This window comes from Malaclemys terrapin, chromosome 1, assembly GCF_027887155.1.
Source record: "Malaclemys terrapin pileata isolate rMalTer1 chromosome 1, rMalTer1.hap1, whole genome shotgun sequence".
Classification (NCBI taxonomy): Eukaryota; Metazoa; Chordata; order Testudines; family Emydidae; genus Malaclemys; species Malaclemys terrapin.
Genome location: NC_071505.1, coordinates 14,218,381 through 14,239,874, shown reverse-complemented (window position 1 = coordinate 14,239,874; position 21,494 = coordinate 14,218,381). Strand labels below are relative to the sequence as shown.

Below are 21,494 nucleotides of genomic sequence, written 5' to 3'. Positions count from 1 at the left end.
ATGACTGTCTTTAAAATGAGAATTGCTGCATACAGAGACCTTGTCTACTAGTGCTTTTCCTGCCCTTTGTCTAGCATCAGTGCAATTCCACTAGTGGTAACAAAGGCACACAGATGTTTTTACCATGTTATTTTATAGATAGAGAAATTGTGAGAGAGAGAGGTGCAGTGACTTGTAGATGTAATCCTAGAGTTAACCATATTTAACCAACATGTTTTAAAACACTGCCTATCCTAGTCTACGCTAAGTGCCAAATTGTATTGTATTTTAACTTACAAGTTAAAATATGCTAACAATATGTTTTAAAACACAGTGCTTTGTCTGAGTAAAACTACTACTGTTGGTAAAAAATATGCACAGCAGCAAGTACACGTCCTAAAAATGAAGGTGGAACATTGTGGGTTTGTAGGCTCTTAAAATCAATTTTCCAAATTTAAATGTTTTAAATAGCAAAATCTCTGTATTATCCTTCTTTTACTATTTATTTTAAATTAATAATTGAGTAAAGTTTCACTTGTGTGGTGGCATTGGCTAGATTACTATGAAAATATAAATAAAATTTCCTCTGTGTATAAATCAAAGTCTAATCAAATATATTTAAACTGAAGGCTTTTGAATGTATTTCCCTTTGTGTATCTTGGCCTTATTGGGTAAAGGAAAATTCACACTTTAGTGAGCAATATTTATTACTGCTGTCTGTTCTGTGCAGCTAATGAATCCACATATTTTGCAATGGTTAAATAAGGTATGGTATCTTCTTTGTAGTGGCAGTGGGCAGCTGCATCCTATTATTTCTCGAATTAAATATCAACAAAGGCCTGTTTCATTCAGCGAAGAATTTGATCTTGCTAACAAATAGTGACAGATGGAATTGTGTAGTTACCTTGGTGGAGGGTAAAATAATCTTGTTAATATCTTTCTCAGCAGAAAATTGAAGACAGACTATGTTTAAGGATAAAATTATATATTTTTTTCTCCATTGTTTCTTTGAATTGATCTATAGTCTTGTTAGTCTTTAATATGGTTCCTTTTGGCACAATATGTAGATTTTACAGAATCACTTAAAACCACAATGTGAGTATTAAAATGTAGTTGTGAATAACATTAAAGTTGTGACATAAAAGCCAGGATGTACAAGGTTGAGGAAACATCTTGCTGTACCTGTTACCATGATGTTATATTAGTAACTTACATTTCTGCTTTGAATCTCTTTTTTTGACTGTTTTATTGCAACAACCTCAACTTAATAAAATATTATTATTTCTATTTTAATCTTCTAATATGTAATTTTTTCCTCTGTACATCTGTCAATTGTTAGTGTATATCATTTAAAAAAAAGTAAATTACGGTTCTAACTGTAATATATAGTGTATGAGAAATTGTATACTTTTATTTTTTTCCCTACAAATGTACACTAAGATGAGATTTGCTGCCTGGATTCCTATTAACGTTTCCACTGATTCCATTTCTCCCTCAAATTTTATTAGATGAAATCTGATCTACAAATGAACCGCTAGGATATAACATTTTAAAAAATAGACCAGTTAAAACAGTATTTACAGTTGCATGATATTTGGCTTTATTTTTTTAAAAAGTGTAGACTTGGTTAATGTGGATTGGTGTCTTCTGTGAAATATTTTTTGTGGAAGAAGTGGGGTGAAGAATCATTAAGAATCTATGAAAATAGTGAATACAATCAGGTATCTAGACTGACATGACTGTATTGAAAGGACTTAAGAATAGCAATTGGGGCTGTCGATAAATTGCAGTTAACTCGTGATTAAAAAAATTACTATTAATTTTTTAATCGTGATTAATTTTTTTTAGTTAGATCGCACTGTTAAACAATACAATACCAATTGGAGACTAACAAATAGATGCATAGAATGGAACATATAGTAAGAAGATATATATATATACACACACATACAGAGAACATGAAAAAGTGGAAGTAGCCATACCAACTGTAAGAGGCTAATTAATTAAGAAGAGCTATTATCAGCAGGAGAAAAAAAATCGTTTATAGTGATAATCAAGATGGCCCATTTTAGATGGTTGACACTTTAAATTATTTTTATTACAAATATTTGCGCTGTAAAAATGATAAACAAAAGAAATAGTATTTTTCAGTTCCTCTCACACAAATACTGTAGTCAATCTTTGTCCTGAAAGTGAAACTTACAAATGTAGATTTTTGTTGTTCTATAACTGTACTCAAAAACAAAACAATGTAAAACTTCAGAGCCTACAAGTACACTCAGTCCTACTTCTTGTTCAGTTAAGACAAACAAGCTTATTTACATTTACGGGAGATAATGCTGCTGGCTTCTTATTTACAATGTCACCTGAAAGTGAGAACAGGTGTTCTCATGGCACTTCTGTAGCCGGCATTGCAAGGTATTTACATGCCAGATATGCTAAATATTCATATGCCCCTTCATTCTTTGGCCACCATTCCAGAGGACATGCTTCCATACTGATGACGCTTGTTTAAAAAAAAATGCATTAATTAAATTTTGACTGAACTCTTTGTGGGAGAATAGTATGTCTCCTGGTCTGTTTTACACTCATTCTGCCATGTATTTCATATTATAGCAGTCTCGGATGATGACCCAGCACATGTTCGTTTTAAGAACACTTTTACTGCAGATTTGACAAAACACAAAGAAGGTACCAATGTGAGATTTCTAAAGATGGCTAAAGCACTCAACCCAAGGTTTAAGAATCTGAAATGTTTTCCAAAATCTGAGGGACGAGGTGTGGCGTATGCTTTCAGAAGTCTTAAAAGAGCAACATTCTGATGTGGATACTACAGAACCCAAACCACCAAAAAAAGAAACTCAACCTTGTGATGGTGGCCTCTGACTCAGATGATGAAAATGAACATACATTGGTCCTCACTGCTTTGGATCATTATTGAGCAGAACCTATCATCGGCATGGACGCATGTCCTCTGGAATGGTGGTTGAAGGTGAAAGGACATATGACTCTTTAGCGCATCTGGCACGTAATTATCTTGTGATGCTGGCTACAACAGTGCCATGTGAACGCTTGTTTCGCTTTCAGGTGACATTGTAAACAAGAAGCGGACAGCATTATCTTCTGTAAATGTAAACAAACTTGTTTGAGTGATCGGCTTAACAAGAAGTAGGACTGAGTGAACTTGCAGGCTCTAAAATTTTACATTGTTTTATTTTTCAATGCAGTTTTTTTGTACATAATTCTACATTTGTAAGTTCAACTCTCATGAAAAAGAGATTGTACTACATTACTTGTATAGTTAAATTCAAAAATACTATTTTTTTTATAATGCAAATACTTGTAATCAAAAATAGAACACTGTATACTTTGTATTCTGTGTTGTAATTGAAATCAATATATTTTAAAATGTAGAAAACTTCCAAAAACATTTAAATAAATGGTATTCTATTATTGTTTAATCACAATTAATTTGTTTAATCGCTTGACAGCCCTATTAGCTACAGTACCTTTGTTGTTCTTACAGAGTTCAGTGTAACAGCTAAACAGTTCTTTATCAAAGTTTCTCAACAACACAATTGTGAAAAATAATGCAGGATACATTTCTCAGATTTCTGGATAGCCATTGTTGCACAATTAGCGTACAGGACAGCTGGGCTAAGATTGTTGCAGGTAATTGAACTCATTTATTCACATGCTTAAATTTGTTGTGAAGTTTTGTATGTGACTGGTTCAGTTACCATAAAACTGTACCCAAAAACTGTTCAACTCATGCATTTTGGTGGAAGAGACTATTAGTGTAAAAACAGATGCCTGTCAGAAAAAATGCAGAATAGAGTACCCTACAAGATTGCTTTCAAAAGCTGTAGCTGTCATTTTTTCTGATAAAAGGCAACAGAGTCCTGTGGCACCTTTAAGACTAACAGATGTATTGGAGCATAAGCTTTCGTGCATGCATCCGATGAAGTGGGCATTCACCCATGAAAGCTTATGCTCCAATACATCTGTTAGTCTTAAAGGTGCCACAGGACTCTGTTGCTTTTTACAGATCCAGACTAACATGGTGTCAAGGCTGGATCCCCTCTTTGAACTTTAGGGTACAAATGTAGGGGCCTGCATGAAAACTTCTAAGCTTAACTACCAGCTTAGCTCTGGTTCTGCTGCCACCATTTCAAGGCTAATTTTCTTCCTGGGAAGCCTTGAAAAACCTTCACCAATTCCCTGGTGAATACAGATCCAACCCCCTTGGATCTTAAACAAGGAAAAATTAACCATTCCCCTCCTTCCTCCCACCAACTCCTGGTGAATCAAGATCCAAACCCCTTGGATCTTAAACAAGGAAAAATCAATCAGGTTCTTAAAAAGAAGGTTTTTAATTAAAGAAAAAGGTAAAAATCATCTCTGTAAAATCAGTATGGAAATTAACCTTACAGGGTAATCAAACTTAAAGAGCTCAGAGGACTCCCGTCTAGTCTCAGGTTCAAAATACAGCAAACAAAGATAAACACTTTAGTAAAAGGTACATTTACAAGTTGAGAAAACAAAGGAAAACTAACACGCCTTGCCTGGCTATTTACTTACAAGTTTGAAATAGGAGAGACTTGTTTAGAAAGATGTGGATTGATGTCTGGTCCCTCTCAGTCCCGAGAACGAACACCTCACAAACAAAGAACACAAACAAAAGCCTTCCCCCCCCCCCCCCCCCCAAGATTTGAAAGTATCTTGTCCCCTTATTGGTCCTTTAGGTCAGATGCCAGCCAGGTTACCTGAGCTTCTTAACCCTTTACAGGAAAAAGGATTTTGGAGTCTCTGGCCAGGAGGGATTTTATAGTACTGTACACAGGACAGCTGTTACCCTTCCCTTTATAGTTATGACACATGGCTACCCCTCTGATACTTGAATTTTTTCTGATGTGTATTTTAATACAGACGCCCCTCCCCCCCACCCCCCCCGGGTTATGCAAACCCAACTTACGCAAATCTGCGCTTACAGAAAATGTTACGTAAGCTAGAAATAGGAGGTTGTGGGTTTTTTTGTCGTCTTCTCCCCCCCCCCGCCCCCCTGGTAATTGTTGGGTATACCTTTCCGACTTACGCAAAATTCGAGTTACGCAAGGCATTCTGGAATGGAACGCTTGCGTAAGTTGGGGAGCATCTGTATGTGCTTTAAACCTGGCTTCTGAAATTATGCTAAATACAGGTTTCAGAGGAGCAGCCGTGTTAGTCTGTATCCGCAAAAAGAAGAACAGGAGTACTTGTGGGACCTTAGAGACTAACAAATTTATTAGAGCATAAGCTTTCGTGGACTACAGCCCACTTCTTCGGATGCATATAGAATGGAACATATATTGAGGAGATATATATACACACATACAGAGAGCATAAACAGGTGGGAGTTGTCTTACCAACTCTGAGAGGCCAATTAATTAAGAGGAAAAAAAAACGGTTTGAATAAGGACTGGGAATGGCTGAGCCATTACAAACATTAAATCTATCTCCCCTTGTAAGTATTCTCACACTTCTTATCAAACTGTCTGTACTGGGCTAGCTTGATTATCACTTCAAAAGTTTTTTTTCTCTTAATTAATTGGCCTCTTAGAGTTGGTAAGACAACTCCCACCTGTTTATACTCTCTGTATGTGTGTATATATATCTCCTCAATATATGTTCCATTCTATATGCATCCGAAGAAGTGGGCTGTAGTCCACGAAAGCTTATGTTCTAATAAATTTGTTAGTCTCCAAGGTGCCACAAGTACTCCTGTTCTTCTTTATGCTAAATACAGTCAGTCCTTGGCTATGCTTGGAGCTAAACTGTGTTCGACTGCATCAGTGGCTGGCATCCATTATCAGCTGGTAGTATAGGCCCTGATCTTGAAAGATGATCTATCTGGGAGAACCCCATTGACTTCATTGGGTCACTACAAAGGCACAGGAGTTTGTCTAGGCTGGATTGTAGAATAAGGATTATAGCTAATGTAGAAAAGGCCTAGGAGGGAAGTGAGGAGGGAGGACATGAGTAATGGTAATAATACCACATGATAGCTATGTGCACAGTTTGATAGTTATTTCAGTTTTAAGAACATTATTCATGACTACTGCTTAATGTAACCAGCCATATTAGCTGGCTTCTTGTATGCTCTCCTCTCTGTCATTCTTACATTCTTACGTCCCTGGTTGAATGTTTATGTACGTTATGGATGAATCCTGGCCACACTGAAGTTCGTGGCAAAATTCCCATGGACTTCAGAGGGGTCAGGATTTCACTTTGACTTCCACCAGTTCTGAAATGCAGACATTGTCAGAGTCTTCCAGGAAAAAACAATAGAGAAGACTGGAATTTGTAATGTAAAAAAATAAAAATAAAAATCAGACTTTTTTGAAAGAGAGAAGTTTCATGCTTCTGTATATTCTAAATTAGAAAAAAGGGGCACACTTTTTTTTTTTCCTGCTTTGCAGGTCACCTTTTAAAGTGAGAGCTAGCAAAAAGGGAAAAAAAAAAAAAAATGTACCTTTCTTCTGAAAAAAGACTTTTTATCCAAAGACTGAAACACTGATTCATAGCCTGTTTTTTTTGTCTTCTGTTTTTTTGTAACCTAATAAACTTTATAAAATAAAACCTCCAACCCTTTTGCTTCTGAGCCTAATTTAAGTGTTAAGTGATTTTTAGAATCTCAGTTTTTGAGTTTGACTTGAGGCACTTTTAAAGGGGGCCTGACTTGCAGAAAGTGCTGAGAACCTAGTCTCTGAAAATTGAGCCTTTTTAAAGTGTCTCAATCTATGCCTTGGATTTTAAATGGGAACATTTCACAAGATGCAAGCAGTTTCCTAGCATATGGTATCACAATTCCAGCTATGATCTCTTGAGGAAAGTAGATTCTTTTCCCTTTCATCTCTCTTGTGATCCTCTTCTCCACGGAGTACACTTGCATAGTGCTGAAAGAAGTGTCTGATTCTCATTAGGTTTTGGAGATTTATGGGAGGCATTTGGCAGAATCCTGGTGTTCCATATTAATAAGATTCTAGCTATAGTAGACTATTAAAATTTAATGAATGTAAAGTGTAGACTTTAATTCAAAGACTAAAGAATTAATTCAAAATATTAGTGAGAAAGGGTACATAACCTATTTTACAAATGTTGTTAATATTAACTTACATCATGATGTATTGTCTATCTTAGAGGTGTTTTAGGGCCTATGTGTTTTGGGACTTTTGAAAGATAAATCCGACACTGAAGTCCGAGATGACTATTTTGAAACAAAAGTCCCTAAAGATACTTTATTTGTTTTTAGTAATTTATTAACTTAGTAAAATTCAGATATTGATACAGTCTACCAATCAACTATTTTTGGTGAAGTCTAATCTTTCTTCCCAAATTACTATCCAGATGCCTCATCAATATCTCACTGTTTGTACGTCACATATCTAAAAAGGGCCTGTTCCAAAATAGTATGTTTTACTTATGCCTATACATTAAGAAATGTTTTAAGCCCAAAATATCAATGGGTGAAAATTTGCCTGCAAGTGGAAGAACAGTTATTTCTGGTAATAGTTTTGTTTCAATTTCTGAGCAAAAATTTTTCTTGCTGGGACAGGTTAGAACCCATGTGGAGTTGGACAGATGCTGCCATGTGTAATTTTCTAAAATTGTAGCTTTAGAACCAAATACTTCATGACTGAAATGAGCAAGTTAGCCCTAACTACTACTAATAAAAAGATGCAAATGGCTAATCTTTGATGACAAATATATAAACATAAGTATTGGCACCAGCATTTGCAGAACTAACCAAATACTGCAGTACAAATCTTAAAAAAAGAACGGGGAGTACTTAGACTCATAGACTTTAAGGTCAGAAGGGACCATTATGATCATCTGGTCTGACCCCCTGCATGCTGCAGGCCACAAAGCCGTCCCTACCCCTTCCCTTGACTCTGCTGTTGAAGTCCCCAAGTCCTGAGGCTCGGTGACTTCAATTGCCAGAGAACCCTCCTGCCAGCGATCCCTGCCCCATGCTGCAGAGGAAGGCGAAAAACCTCCAGGGCCTCTGCCAATCTACCCTGGAGGAAAATTCCTTCCCGACCCCAAATATGGTGATCAGTAAAACCCCGAGCATGTAGGCAAGAGTCTCCAGCCTGACCCTTATTACCCATTATACTATTTACCTGCCATGGCTCAGTATTCCTTGGCTAAAAATCATGTTTTTCCATTAAACCATTCCCTCCATAAAATTATCTAACTTAATCTTAAAACCAGTCAAGTCCTTCTCCCCCACCGTTTCCCTCGGAAGACCGTTCCAATATTTCACCCCTCTGATAGTCAGAAACCTTCATCTAATTTCAAGCCTAAACTTCCCCACGGCCAGTTTATATCCATTCGTTCTCGTGTCCACATTAGTACTAAGCTGGAATAATTCCTCTCCCTCCCTTGTATTTATCCCTCTGATATATTTAAAGAGAGCAATCATATCCCCCCTCAGCCTTCGTTTTGTCAGACTAAACGCCACAAGTTTTTTTCCTCCTGCTGATAATAGCCCACCTTAATTGATTAGTCTCGTTAGAGTTGGTATGGCAACCCTCATTTTTTCATGGTGTGTGTCTGTGCCTATCTTCCTACTGTATTTTCCACTGCATGCATCCGATGAAGTAGGTTTTAGCCCACGAAAGCTTATGCCCAAATAAATTTTAGTCTCTAAAGTGCCACAAGTACTCCTCATTCTTTCTGCTGATACAGACTAACACGGCTACGACTCTGAAACAAATCTTAAAGGTATTCTTTGGTACCATGTCATTTTATCCTCGATCACACTTACCTGCTTCTTTAGATGGTAATGCCAAGACACAGGCTTGATCCATCTGTTACTGATTTCAATGGCACAGGATTGGATCAGTGGTTCTCCACCAGGCGTATGCATACCCCTGGGGGTAAGCAGAGGTTTTCCAAGGGGTACATCAACTCATTTAGATGTTTGCCTAGTTTTACAACAGATTACATAAAAAACAGTCTAGTGACGTCAGTACAAACTAAAATTTCATACAGACAATGACTTGTTTATACTGCTCTATATGCTATACACTGAACTTAAGTACTGTACAATATTTTATAATTCTATGATAAAAATAATAAAGTAAGCACTTTTTTGGTAATAATGTGCTTTGACACTTGCATTTTTATGCCTGATTGTGTAAGCAAGTAGTTTTTAAGTGAGGTGAAATTTGGGGGTATGCAAGACAAATCAGACTCCTGAAAAGGGGTACAGTAGTGTGGAAAGGTTGAGAGCCACTGCTCTAGATGATCTGCAGTAGGTATATTCCCTATATTGCTGTGTGTGGTATCTAACTGTCTCCCTGTCCATTATGAGTGGTAGCTCTTTTTATATCTTTGGCTTTGTCAGGATGCTATGGCTGGTTAATTTTGAACATATTTGGACACCATGTTTTGAGTTCTTGTATATGTGGCAACAAGGCCATACACAACTCCCACTTTAAGATCTGTATTATGTTGGTGGAGAAGTCTGCATAGATCTGTGTGCTGAAATTTGTTTGCAACAGAAAAATGTGGAGTTTACATTTTTACAGAGAATCTTCGGGTTTCTACATTTTGTGGGGGGGAAAAAACATATACAGTGGAATCCTAATTATCCAATTTAATCAGGACTGGGGCCGGATCAGATAATCAGGAGAATGGGCAGGGCTCCTGCTGTCAGCTTAAAAATTTTATATATAATTTATATATAATATATAAGAAATATCCGTAAAATGTGTTCAACTGAAACCTATGTATATTGTGGCATGGGAAACTAAAGTTCGGCATTTCATTTTAATCATGGAAAAATGTGGATTTTTATTATTGGAGATTTTTTTTTTTTAAAATCTCTGAAAACTAAGATGCTTGCTCATCAGTGAGCTGCCTAGTGGAGTTAGAGTGCAGCTCAATTCCTATGAAGGCTTGCTTTATTTAAAATTGGAAACAGAGTGGCTGTGATAAAATTGCATCTAGAAAACGTGTGGCGTTTTATTGTTGCTTGTTTGCATTCCCTTAAGCTTTTTTTCTTTAGTAGCATGTACATCTTCCTCTTTTTAAATGAGGGCTCAACAAACTCGTGCTTTTTTGGGTAGCTGTAATGCTGGCTGATGCTTGATGGCTTTTTAAAAACCTAGACAGAATGCCATGAGCATTTAAAAACTTTCCAGACTAAATGTTGGAAGGAAAGATAAGGAGAAAACATTGCTGGGATTTCCTCATACTTAAGAAGCTGACTTTGCAAGCATTTCTGACAGATTTCTGTTGAGCTATAGGTTTGAAGAATAGTTTCTTGGCTCCCTTTGTGCTGTAAATGTGTTGCCTCCTGGCAGTACATTTCATAAAAAGCTGTTTTCAAAGAACAGCTAATTGTAATTACGTTAATGGAGGCATTTTTGATCTTGAGTGATTGAGAGCTGACTAATCAGAATGGAGGTCATTCTTTCTGTTTGGTGAAGGATTGTTAAGAGTTGATTATAGTGATCCATAAAATCCAACATCAGTTAACTTCTGCATATAACAACTGGTTTCAGAACATTACTACCCTGTACGTTAATCTTCAAGCATTCTTCAATGTTACGTGGAAGTTGCTATATTCTATTTTAACAGGTGTATATTCCATAGTCAACTAGCCTTGACAGGTACACCTCTACCCTGATATAACGCAACCCGATATAACACAGTAAAGCAATGCTCCGGGGGGGTGGGGGGGGCTGCGCACTCCGGCAGATCAAAGCAAGTTCGATATAACGCGGTTTCACCTATAACGTGGTAAGATTTTTTGGCTCCCAAGGACAGCGTTATATCAATGTAGAGGTGTATTAGTGCTGATTTCTTACCACACCAACTTCTATTAATTGCATTAGCACTAATTTAAAATTGAGAATGTTTCTTTGAACAGAATCTGTTTGATTTTAAATAGTTGTATGTAGTGGAATTATGTAAGATGCACATAATTTCCCTTGTGTGTCAGTACTGAATCAGTCTTCCATAATTTTCAGAATTCTTGCAAGCTGTTCTTGGCCAGCTGTAGGTGAATCACTGTAGGTAATCATTTTTATTTGTTTTAAGATTATATGTCCCGAAAAGCCATATCTGTATCGAATACATATTTCTAGGAAAACTATTAGTGGCAGATGATTTGAAGATGAGAAAACAAACTTAAACTATTGCTCTGTAACCGTTCAAGAGTAAAAGGAGATTGAGTACTGGTTTGTTAATTTTTTTGGGGGGAGGGGGGAAAGGTCTAGACGGGAGATCAGTAGGACTGTCATGAAGCCTAAGGAAACCTGTCTGTTTCTTTAGAAACAGGAGTTGTGCAACACTTTTTTTTTTTTTTTGGCGGGGGAAGTAGCACCAGTAAAACTGGTGTCTAATACTGCAACGTGTGAGTGAGTATTCCTAAATTATTCATTACATTGTTTATCACGAATAATAATGTGTCTTTGCTTTCGACTCATGCTGGTTTCTTCACTCTTTTTATGCTCTTGGCAAACAGGATGTTCAGATGAACCTGTTTATATTTCCAAGACCACTTTAATACTTAGAATTCTTTACTTTCTATAGTAGAACCTCGCTAATGAGTAGGAAGGGGAAACACAATGCAGGTTATTGAATGCCAAAGGAGATCAGTGCAAGTGACCCCAGGATCAGGGAGCCTGAAGTTCTTGCTTCAACACTTGGAGCATACAGCAACTATCTATGATTTCACTCCATGGCATGGCTCGTTGCCTCCTGGAGCATTGAGGCTAGAGTGACCAGATAGCAAGTGTGAAAAATCGAGACAGGAGGTGGGGGGTAATAGGCACCTATATAAGAAAAAGCCCCAAACATCAGGACTGTCCCTATAAAATCAGGACATCTGGTCACCCTAATTGAGGCAGAGGCTTACTGAAGAACATGGGAATGGGACAGCAGTCTTTCTAAAGGCTTCCCTGCTTCCCCTCTTGTGAATCTTTTTACATTCCCTTTGTAGTCCCAGCAAAACTGCCAGACAACTAAGAGCTTGATCATTCTGCATTTCTCTGCCTTATTATCAATAGGAGGAAGAAACTGCTTCTGCTAGGAAGAGGAAACAGCATCACTCCTACATTTACTAAAAGTTCTATAACCCTTTCCTGGGTGTTACCCCAGAGCCATGGAAGGGTTTGGGTACATTCTCTAGCCTTTTCCCCTGTTGGCACATGGAGAATATAACTCCTATGAAACTACCTCTAACACAACAGCAGTTGCTGTTCTAAGCATGGAGTGAATGAAGCCTCTTCACCTATTCTGTGAGTCGCTTTTAGCAAGGTCACCATATTCTCCTTATTCAAACACTCTAAAAACTCGCTTTTGTGGAAGTGAGATAGTCCTCTTTAATTAAAAAGTTCTTTTAACAGAATCCTCAAGATATGCCCATGCTTAACTGGGTAACTGTGTAGTCTTATTGGAACCCTGATTCTACCTCACTCCTTCTTTACTTTTTCTTTATCCTTACTTGTTATCTCATCTAAAACTTAGGTTGTAAGTTCTTTGGAGAAAATGTTTTTATCTTTTTCTATAAAGAGTCTTGACCTTAGGTTTTGGGCAGTGTAAGAATAATTTATAGCATTCTGTTCTGTGAACAATAAACTTGGAAATCAACTTTTCACTGTGGCTTTGCAATGTAATCAATTGGGAAATAGTGAGGTTCTAGCATACTGCACCTTTGAGAATTTGTCTACTTAAATATAGTTTGTGTGATGACGATATCATGACTTTATAAAATAGAGAATACATAATGGAATGGTGTGGTATAAAGGTATATTATCAGCATGAGTTTGGGAGGCTCACATTACTGACAAGTGATGAAGCTTTAAATGAGTTGTGCAGGTCATTGTGCTGCCTAGCCTGGTGCTAGTAAAAGAGGGCTTTTCCTGCACTGGCATGTAGCTAGATAATAGGGTTGCCAAGTGTTTAATCACAGGGGGCTGGGCGGTGGGTGCAGGAGGGTTGAGGTGCGGGGTGGGGAAGGGGGTTGGGTACAGGAGGGGTTTCGGGTTGCAGGCTCTGGTTGGGCTGTGCTTACCTCAGGTGACTCCTGGAAGCAGTGGGATGTCAGGCAGAGGCTCCTGAGCTCACGGGCAGCCAGGAGGCTCTGCGCACCACTCCTGCCTGCAAGCACCACCCCTGCAGCTCCCATTGGCCACGGTTCCCTGTTCCCGGCCAGTGGGAGCTGTGGAGTCGGCACTCCGGGTGGGGGCAATGCAGAGAGACCCCCCGGCCATGCCGCCTCCTAGGAGCTGCTGCCGGACATTCTGACTGCTTCTGGGAGTGGCACAGAGCCAGGGCACGTAGGGAGCCTGCCTTAACCCCGCTGCACTGCTGACCGGACTTTTAGCGGCCTAAAATTTCTCAGATTGGCTTCAGTTGCCTCTGGGAGATTGAGCCCAATTCCAGGAGACTCCCAGAGAAACTGGAAGGGTTGGCAACCTTTCTAGATAATCCGCCTCGCACCCGATCCAATTACCTGGGTAGGAATGGGTCAGTGTCCCCTCATTGACCTGGTCTGTTGTTGCAGTGGAAAGTAACTGCCTGGCTCTCTAGCCCTTCAATGGGCACACACCTTTTCCAAAAAGCCAGACAACGGCCCCCTGTGAGGTGAGGTCAGTCTAAACAAGTGCTAATGAAACCTCTGTACCACGCAGCCATGAATTAAATAGGTCGCTTAATTTAAATTAACTTTCTTAGTAATTAGTCTAGAGTTGTATTTTTGCTCCCTGTTGGAATTATCATTTTCATTTCCAGCCTTACTATCGTATGTCCAACTGTACAGACATCTCAGAGATAGAGAAATTACAACAAAATTTTAAAATCCTTTTAAATAGAACTAAAATGGCTTTACTCTACACAGTAAAGTCATTATTCTAAAGCCTGAAATCTTAGGGGATGTGCCAAGGTTAGAAAGGAGGATTCCTGTTCTTCTAACAGCATAAAGCACTTTTTTCTAACAGGAATATATTGCACAGTAGTGGTTTCTAAACTTCCTATTGATCCAGCCCTTGATTATTCATGGTGTGAGGGGAAGAAAGTATTTCGTTGACAAACTGTCTGACTGAAGTTCTTATTTTTGCTTTGTTTAAATCAGGTCTGATGGCTGTTTGGAATGCTGTAACTTATGGTGAGGATGGATTAATGGGCAGAATGCAGATGAGTTTAACATGATAAATGTAGTTTGTCATGCATTTTGTGTGTGTGTGTGTGTGTGTGTGTGCGCGAGAGAGACATACACAGAAATGTACCAGCATAGTTAAAATCATAGATGTTTTCACTGTGCAGCTGGAAAGTGAAAAGAGCTGATCTACCTCCCCCTCCAAAACTTGAGCCATGCAGTGTGTTCAGGAACAAAAGGTCTAAAGGCCAGAGCATTGGTCTTGCTGCGCCTTGGTTGTGGCCTGTGGTTTGTTTTAATGTTATGGTTTTCTGGAATATGTAGTTGGCTTCCTAAACTGTTCTCTTTGTGTAGTCCAGGCCACATGATTCTTTGTAGGATTCAGTTTTTAAAAACGTTCACACAGAAAGAGCTGACTATCAATCATTTAACGTGCCTTTTATAAAAATGATTTTTCCCTTCACCTTTTGTTAGCTTTGTGGATTACTTTGACAGAAAAGATTTCTGAATGATCAGTGTACATTTTGCAAAAGGGTATTAAAAATTAATTGGGCATTTGTTGCAATTCAGCTGTTAAAATTACCTGACAGAAGCAATGATAATACTTCAGTTGAAACTCTGTTCTCTGTGCCTCTGGTGGTGAAAGAAAAGAATGTTTGAAATACGCCTAGGATTTCTAGTGTGCAGTGTAATGTATAAGAATTCTATTGTATAATAATGTCAGAGAGAGGTAGGGGTGTGTGTGTGTGTGTGTGTGTGTGTGTGAAGGGGGGTAGGGAAAGGAACCAAAGGGGTCTTTTTAGCAGGTGCTTGAGAATGTGCTTGATGGTTTTGGCATTGCTGGGAACCTGGAGTTTAGTAAGCTAGATTTTTAGTTTCATTAGTAGATCTGACACATTTCATTTTTCTTCATTACAATATTTTCAGATTTCTTTGAACCAAGAATTTTCTTTAAATGATTTTCATAAAAAATCATGCATTGAAATATGCTTTTTTGGATGGTGTGCCTGAGGGATTATGTTGCATCTGTCAACTTTGATTTCAAGGAATTTTAGCTTTTTCCCCCCCCCTTCAGTTAGTTTTTTGGAGAAACCTTTTCTTTAAACTTTATTTATTTAAAAGGTTCATGCTTGCTTTAATATGTAACTAATTTAAAACGCCTTATGCTAATACAATCGGCGGTCCTTGAGGGACTGATTTTGTCTCCATATGCAGAAGCCACTTTAAATCCCTCTCCTCAGACTGTATAGTTGTTATGCAGAATTTTTTTTTCTGAAAGGTAACAGAATTGCTCCTGCATCAGTTTTATTTGAGCTCATTGAAGACAGACATGTAATGATCTGTAGTGATGAAACCTGTTGGAAATCTAGAGAAGCAGCTGGTGTCTTTGATCTTGCTAACTAGCAATGATTCAAGTGTTACAGATTGTGAAGGAGCTAGTGTCGCCAGCAAGACGTAGAACAGATGCTGTGAAGAAAGGTAGGAGCAGCATTGAAATATTAATTCTTAACCCTTTAAGCAATTTATCAATTAGGATTATCTCCCAGGTTAGTTCTAGTATAATTATTTGAAATGTATACCCAACCCTTACTATAAGGTTGTATATTGTTGCACTCTGACATTCATCTATTGTAGTTGGCTTTGAACTACATTAAACCCGTTATAATTATTTGCAACTGGAGCTGTTCTAAAAAGAAACCTAATCAGATTTATTGTGCTAAAGATGGAGTTTCAGTATTTGCAACTACTACTTTTTCATAAGGACTATTTCCTTCTCTTTCTGTACTAGAAATATTTGCCTTGTGCACATAATCTGAGCCTGTGAAAAGTCCTGTGTAATCTGATCAGAATAGCTTTTTTGAATGTAAGTATTTTAAATTGGAGTAAGACTAAAAAAAGACTTAATCAATACTGATTGAAATGAGACTGAAAGTCCAATAATAACCCATTTTAAACCCCTAAACAGCAACACAAATATGGAATATTTCTTACTTTAAAATCCTAAATGGCTGTTGAAAACAAATGTTGCCAAACATTACTTGAAACATTTTGTCACTGTTTAACAAAACAATTAATATCAATTAATTTTAATCTGTTCAGTGTATCAAATATTTGCTGCTTTTCTTGGTTAAAGTGATAGAATTCTTTGCAGAAAGTGGCACATTTCACCTGATTAGAAACTTGTTAAAATGCTGGAGTATTTTTATTAAATTGCCCATTTTTAGTTTTAATTTGTTTACTTAAATCTTTTTTAGAAGAATGTTTGATGACAAATGTGTTGTTTGAAAGGACCCTTAACAATGAAAACTGGGTTTTAAAAAAAATCTTTTATAGAAATTCACTTCCTGAGACTATTGCAGTATTTTTCATACTGTGTGTAATTTGCCTTAAGGCGTTCACTATGTAAACATCTGTGTTTGATTTGTCTGCCTGTTTTGTGTGCATCCCTCTCAAGTAGGCTCTGAGAGGCCAGTGACCTGATTCTAAATCACTCATACCACCAGTATTAATCCAAAGTAACTCCAGAGAAATCAGTGGAACTACATAATTGTAAAACCTAGGAGAGCGCAGAATTGGGCCACCCATTACTCAGAGAGAGCAGGTACTGAATAAAACTGAACTTCCTAAAATTATTTGCGTATCTTATTTGATTTTGTGGCAATTTGGCTAATCCATTCTGATCAATGAAATTATACAATAGTTTCTTGGATGGACTCTTCAGTCAGTTTGATTTATCTTTTTATGTATGTCTAATTTATAATTAAAAAAATGATTGAGGAGAGGGCGCCTAGTCTCCCTTTTTGATCTCTGTGGTTAGCTTCCATTGATGACAGTGGAATTTAGATACACGCATTGATGGGAAAATAGACTGGATTGTTTGATATGAGCATAGCTAGTTGATCAAGCAATTCATGGAGTAGTGTTTGATTTTACAGAAGTAGTGGACTAACTGGGTTTAATCCCACCCAGAAGCTCCCCCCTCCCAAAAAAACACTTGACTATAAATTTTCACTTTGCATTGAAATCAAGATTTGTTTTGGACTATGTCTGGAAAAAGCTGAGGGAATGCAAATTAACTTTCATAGTTTTATGGTTTTGTTTTTCTAGCTCTCTCTTGTTAAATGGCTGTGAATCTATTCTTCCTACTTCTTGGTCATTACTATTTGTATAACACTATTTAAGGCTATTAAGTTTCTAATATTTAAATATTTAAAATATTTGAAGAAATCATCAAAAATGGGAAAATGCTAAGAGCTGGATACACAGCAGTGTGAATAAATATTCAGTTTTATATCACTTGAAGCTGTAATTGAATTCAACCTTGGACAGTTTGTGTATGTGAAGGACTATATTCTATAGAATGAGTCATTCTTGTTAGTGTTTTCAGTAAATGGAAAAATAAATTTTGTAAAGGAAGAGTTGCTAGGAAGCCCAGTGTATTAGAATGTGTGGTGGATTTAGTGAGTCATGATAGATATGCGAAGCTTGTATAGATGTGTTTTCAAATCACTGTTAAGTGACAAAGGTCAGTGTGGTTCACAGGTACTCTTCTCCCATAAATAAAAAGTGCTAGTTGTTATGAGCAAAATTATTTGTTACAAAAAAAAAATCTTACAATTGTTTTGTTTTATTTAAGATCATATTTCTCAAAATCTGAGACTAAATCCTGACAAAACTCTGCTAGTCCCATATCTGACACTAAGGGCAGGTCTACACTATGGGATTAAGTTGCCCTAAGTTGCACAACGCCAGCTACATGAGTAACGTAGCTGGAGTCGACGTAGCTTAGGTCGATTTATTGCAGTGACTACACTGTGCTGAAACTCTCTGAGAGAACTGATGTTCAAAATGACAGAGTGGTCTTTGCCAGGTGAGGGCACTGGAGATGTCAGATGAAAATATGTATCATTTAAATATGCTTTAATTCAGGCACAGTGAGGGTGGAGGTGTTATATCATTTTTATAATACATGTATTAATGAATTCACATATTGTATATAGTTCTTTTTAAAAGTTTTACTTTCCCATTGAAATGTACAAGCCAATGACCTACAAATCAGTATTTTTAAAACTAACTCTCTCTCTCCCTCCCCCCCCCGTTTATTTCCAGGCTGAGATCTGGAATGGCAAATGTTAGCCAGGAGCACATTTTTACAGGAGTTTATAGTAAAGCAAATAGCAGATCTGTGTATTATTTCCTGGAGGACTCCAGAAAGCTTGCTAAGAGAGAACTTTTATCACCCATACTTAAATGCACAGTGCAACCAATGAAATTCTAACAGGCTAGTTGAACAATTTGGCAAAGCAGTCCATTCTAACTGCACATCACAAAGAGTCTTGAGCTTGTTTTCAGCCTAAGGTGACCAAGGCAACCAATCAAATTGGATTTAGTTTAGTAGATCTCATGATAATGTGATTGAAGAAATGGACTAACCAATATAGCTTCAAATCCAGAAAACACTTACACATATGAGTAAAAATATTTGCATACATAATTTTTTGCAGGGCAGGAACCATAGCTGTGTTTTGTATTTAATATTAGCTATTGCTGAATAATAGTTATTCATTGTCCATTTAACTAGTCGTCAAAACAGTATGTAAAGTGGATTGTCAAAAAATGTAGTGCTGATAAACAAAATGACCGATAATGACCAATAATTTTCATTTGTTTTATACATTTAAAAAAAAAATTCTATATTTGATTTTTGGGCTGCTGTCAGATTAAATCCAAGCCAAACTAGGTATTGTAAAAAAACAAACCTCATATAATAGAAGTGTTTTCATGACACTCAGAAATTCTAGCGGAAAGGTTATTTAACCATTCCTTTTGCATTACTGCCATCCCCAAACCCTTATGCTAATGGAAGGCCAATTAATATTCTCAGTATCTGGATGGGACAATACAAGTGAAAATCTAGTTAATTTTCACTGTTCAAACTCAGACATATGAAATGTAATGATATTTGTTAAAACTTTCAGTTTTAAAAATCTTAGGGCTTTTTCTTACCTCTATTACAGAAATCTTTAAAAAATCGTAATTATTGAAGGGCTGATCTGAAGCCATAGAAGTTAATATGGCTTCACTGATTTTAATGGGCTCTTGGTTAGTGCTTTTAAGATCAGAGACACCGTAGACAAAAATCTCTCAAGAATTATTCTAATTCAAAGCTAGACATTCCTCAACAATTAAATCGCCATCCTAAAAGGCTGCTCTCTGTTCTGGTGCCACAGCAGCCCTTGGTGGGCAAAGGGTGTGATTGAAGTGCCTCTACGGCAGAATCTATTTTCTGCAGGGGTGGGGGGAATCTGCAGGGACGTGAATTCTGCATAGTGGCACAGAATTCCCCCAGGAGTAACAGTTATTGTCTGAGAGAGAGGGTTGGTTGGTTTTATGTTGTTAGCCCTTTGGATGTTGTCAGCCAACTTCATTACATTAAAATGTACATCTAGCCAATGAAAGCAAAAAAATTCAGAGAAAAAGAAATAACTGTTGTGTGTGTGAATTTGAGGTCAATGAAAGAAAGCAAATAATCTGGCTTGAGATAGTCATAGCACATGAAGTTGCTCTCCGGGCTTCCTATCACAGCTTGGCACTCAAATGTGTAAAAAATGTAAATGAGTGTCTAAATACACACAAGAACTTGAGAATTTAATTTAAATCCTTGCTTCTTCAAACACAATAAAATCTTAATTTTTCTCACTGTCTCTGAGATCATCTTGTTCTCTTCCTCCCTATTTACCAGAACTCTTTTATTCTTTATTGTAATTGCTGTGATCTTTGGTAGAGAGAGAGGGATAACCTAGGCACCAGCCAACCCTTTTGGGATGAAAAGTGTGGTGTGATCATATGCACTTACACTGGAGAATGTGATTTTGGTCCAGGCATTGGAGAAGAATTTTCACGGTGCTATGTGACGTAAGCAGATTTTGCAGGAGCAAACTGAACCAAATTGGTGTTTTGTGTAGCATGGATTTCTATTAGCCCTGAGTGACACACAGGCCCATTTGTAGTTTACTACTGTCAGCAACTCTAGTCAGGCCTTACATATTCACTGCACCTCATACACTTGATACTTATTTAAAAGGTGACACGTAACGTATAGTTTGAAATCTGATCTCACTGGTCATTAATATTCTTGCATTACAGGGTATGTATTAAGAGTTATGGATAAGAGTCATTAATGTTACTGTGAAATGTTTGTAACAACTCTGTAGGTGAAATGATGGATACTCTCTGATTCTAAGTCCTGGAGATTGTGAGCAGGCAAAAGAGACAAAACAGGTTTTTTTCTATATAAAGGGGAAAGGAAATATCGTGGCAGACACCCTACCCAGGAAAGAGGGCTCTGACCTATCTCAGGTTAGCCAGTGGCTAACCCTTCTGCAGCGAAAGAGGGTGGAGGTGTGACCCTAAGAGCATCTCAGTGCCAGAGGGCAAGGGGCTCTCTGGTATCAAATAATGAGTTTCAGCTGGCCTGATTAATTCAGTGTACCCCAACTCACTGGAGTTATAATCTGTATCTAAAAGGTGTGCTGTAATGTCATTGGAAAGCCATTATCTCACGAATCATTAATATTCTTACATGATATATGTACAGGGTATATTGGGTTATGGATATATGCTGGAATTAGGACTAAAGTGTGTTTAAACCAGGCATGTTGGGGGAGTTGGTAGACCGTTCTGTCCTAGACAAAGGAATGTGTTGGCTTCTCTGACTAGCCCCAGGGTTAGGGAGAGCCAGTGAAGTTTTGTTTACAAAGCTATCAAGCTATAAGTGGGGGAGGAGACAGCATGATGAAGCTTATGACACACTGGTGATATCATCCTGAAATGTATGTATTAACACTATGTGAGGAATTATGAATACGCGCTGATATTCTGCTTTACAGTCTGTAACCTAACAAAGGGAGAAAAAGGCTTTCCCCCTGATAGGAAGAATGGCAGCTATCTACCTGACTCCAATAAAATTAAGTAAGGTGTGACCAAAACCAATGGAGGCCCCTTTTACATTCAAATCAGCAGGGGGATGAGAAGACCAGAGGGCGGAAAGAACTGCATGAGGTCATCCTCCCTCTTGAAACAAGATAATTCAACTTTGAAAGATATAAGCAAAGACAGAATTTTTGGTATCCACTGGTAGATGGACACAAAGGAACAGCGCTCTTGCAAGCTGACAAAGTGGGTCCTTCAACCAAGGGGGAGATGAAGTCTCTGGAAATTGAATATAGATGAAAAACCTGCTTAGGCAAAGATCTTTCACCTAGGAAGACAAGGGAAACCAGCCGCTTGTTCTTCGTGGAAGATCCTGACAGAAAGAGAGTGAGCTATGGCTGGAAAGAAGAAAGACTGATGAGATATCTAC

At 37.7% G+C, this 21,494-nt stretch overlaps 1 protein-coding gene across 4 annotated transcripts in view; it reads left to right on the top strand.

Annotated features, from left to right (window-relative positions):
- Positions 1-21,494, top strand: part of USP6NL (USP6 N-terminal like) — a 213,217-nt gene that overhangs the window by 23,585 nt on the left and 168,138 nt on the right. Inside the window, exon 1 of one of the 4 annotated variants that reach the window (XM_054016522.1) lies at positions 15,372-15,610. The exons of the other annotated variants lie outside the window; for them this stretch is intronic. Coding sequence (XP_053872497.1) covers positions 15,538-15,610 — 73 coding nt within the window. The 5' untranslated portion in view covers positions 15,372-15,537. Of the gene's footprint in view, positions 1-15,371; positions 15,611-21,494 lie in introns of those variants that run through there. 4 annotated transcript variants of the gene reach the window in all.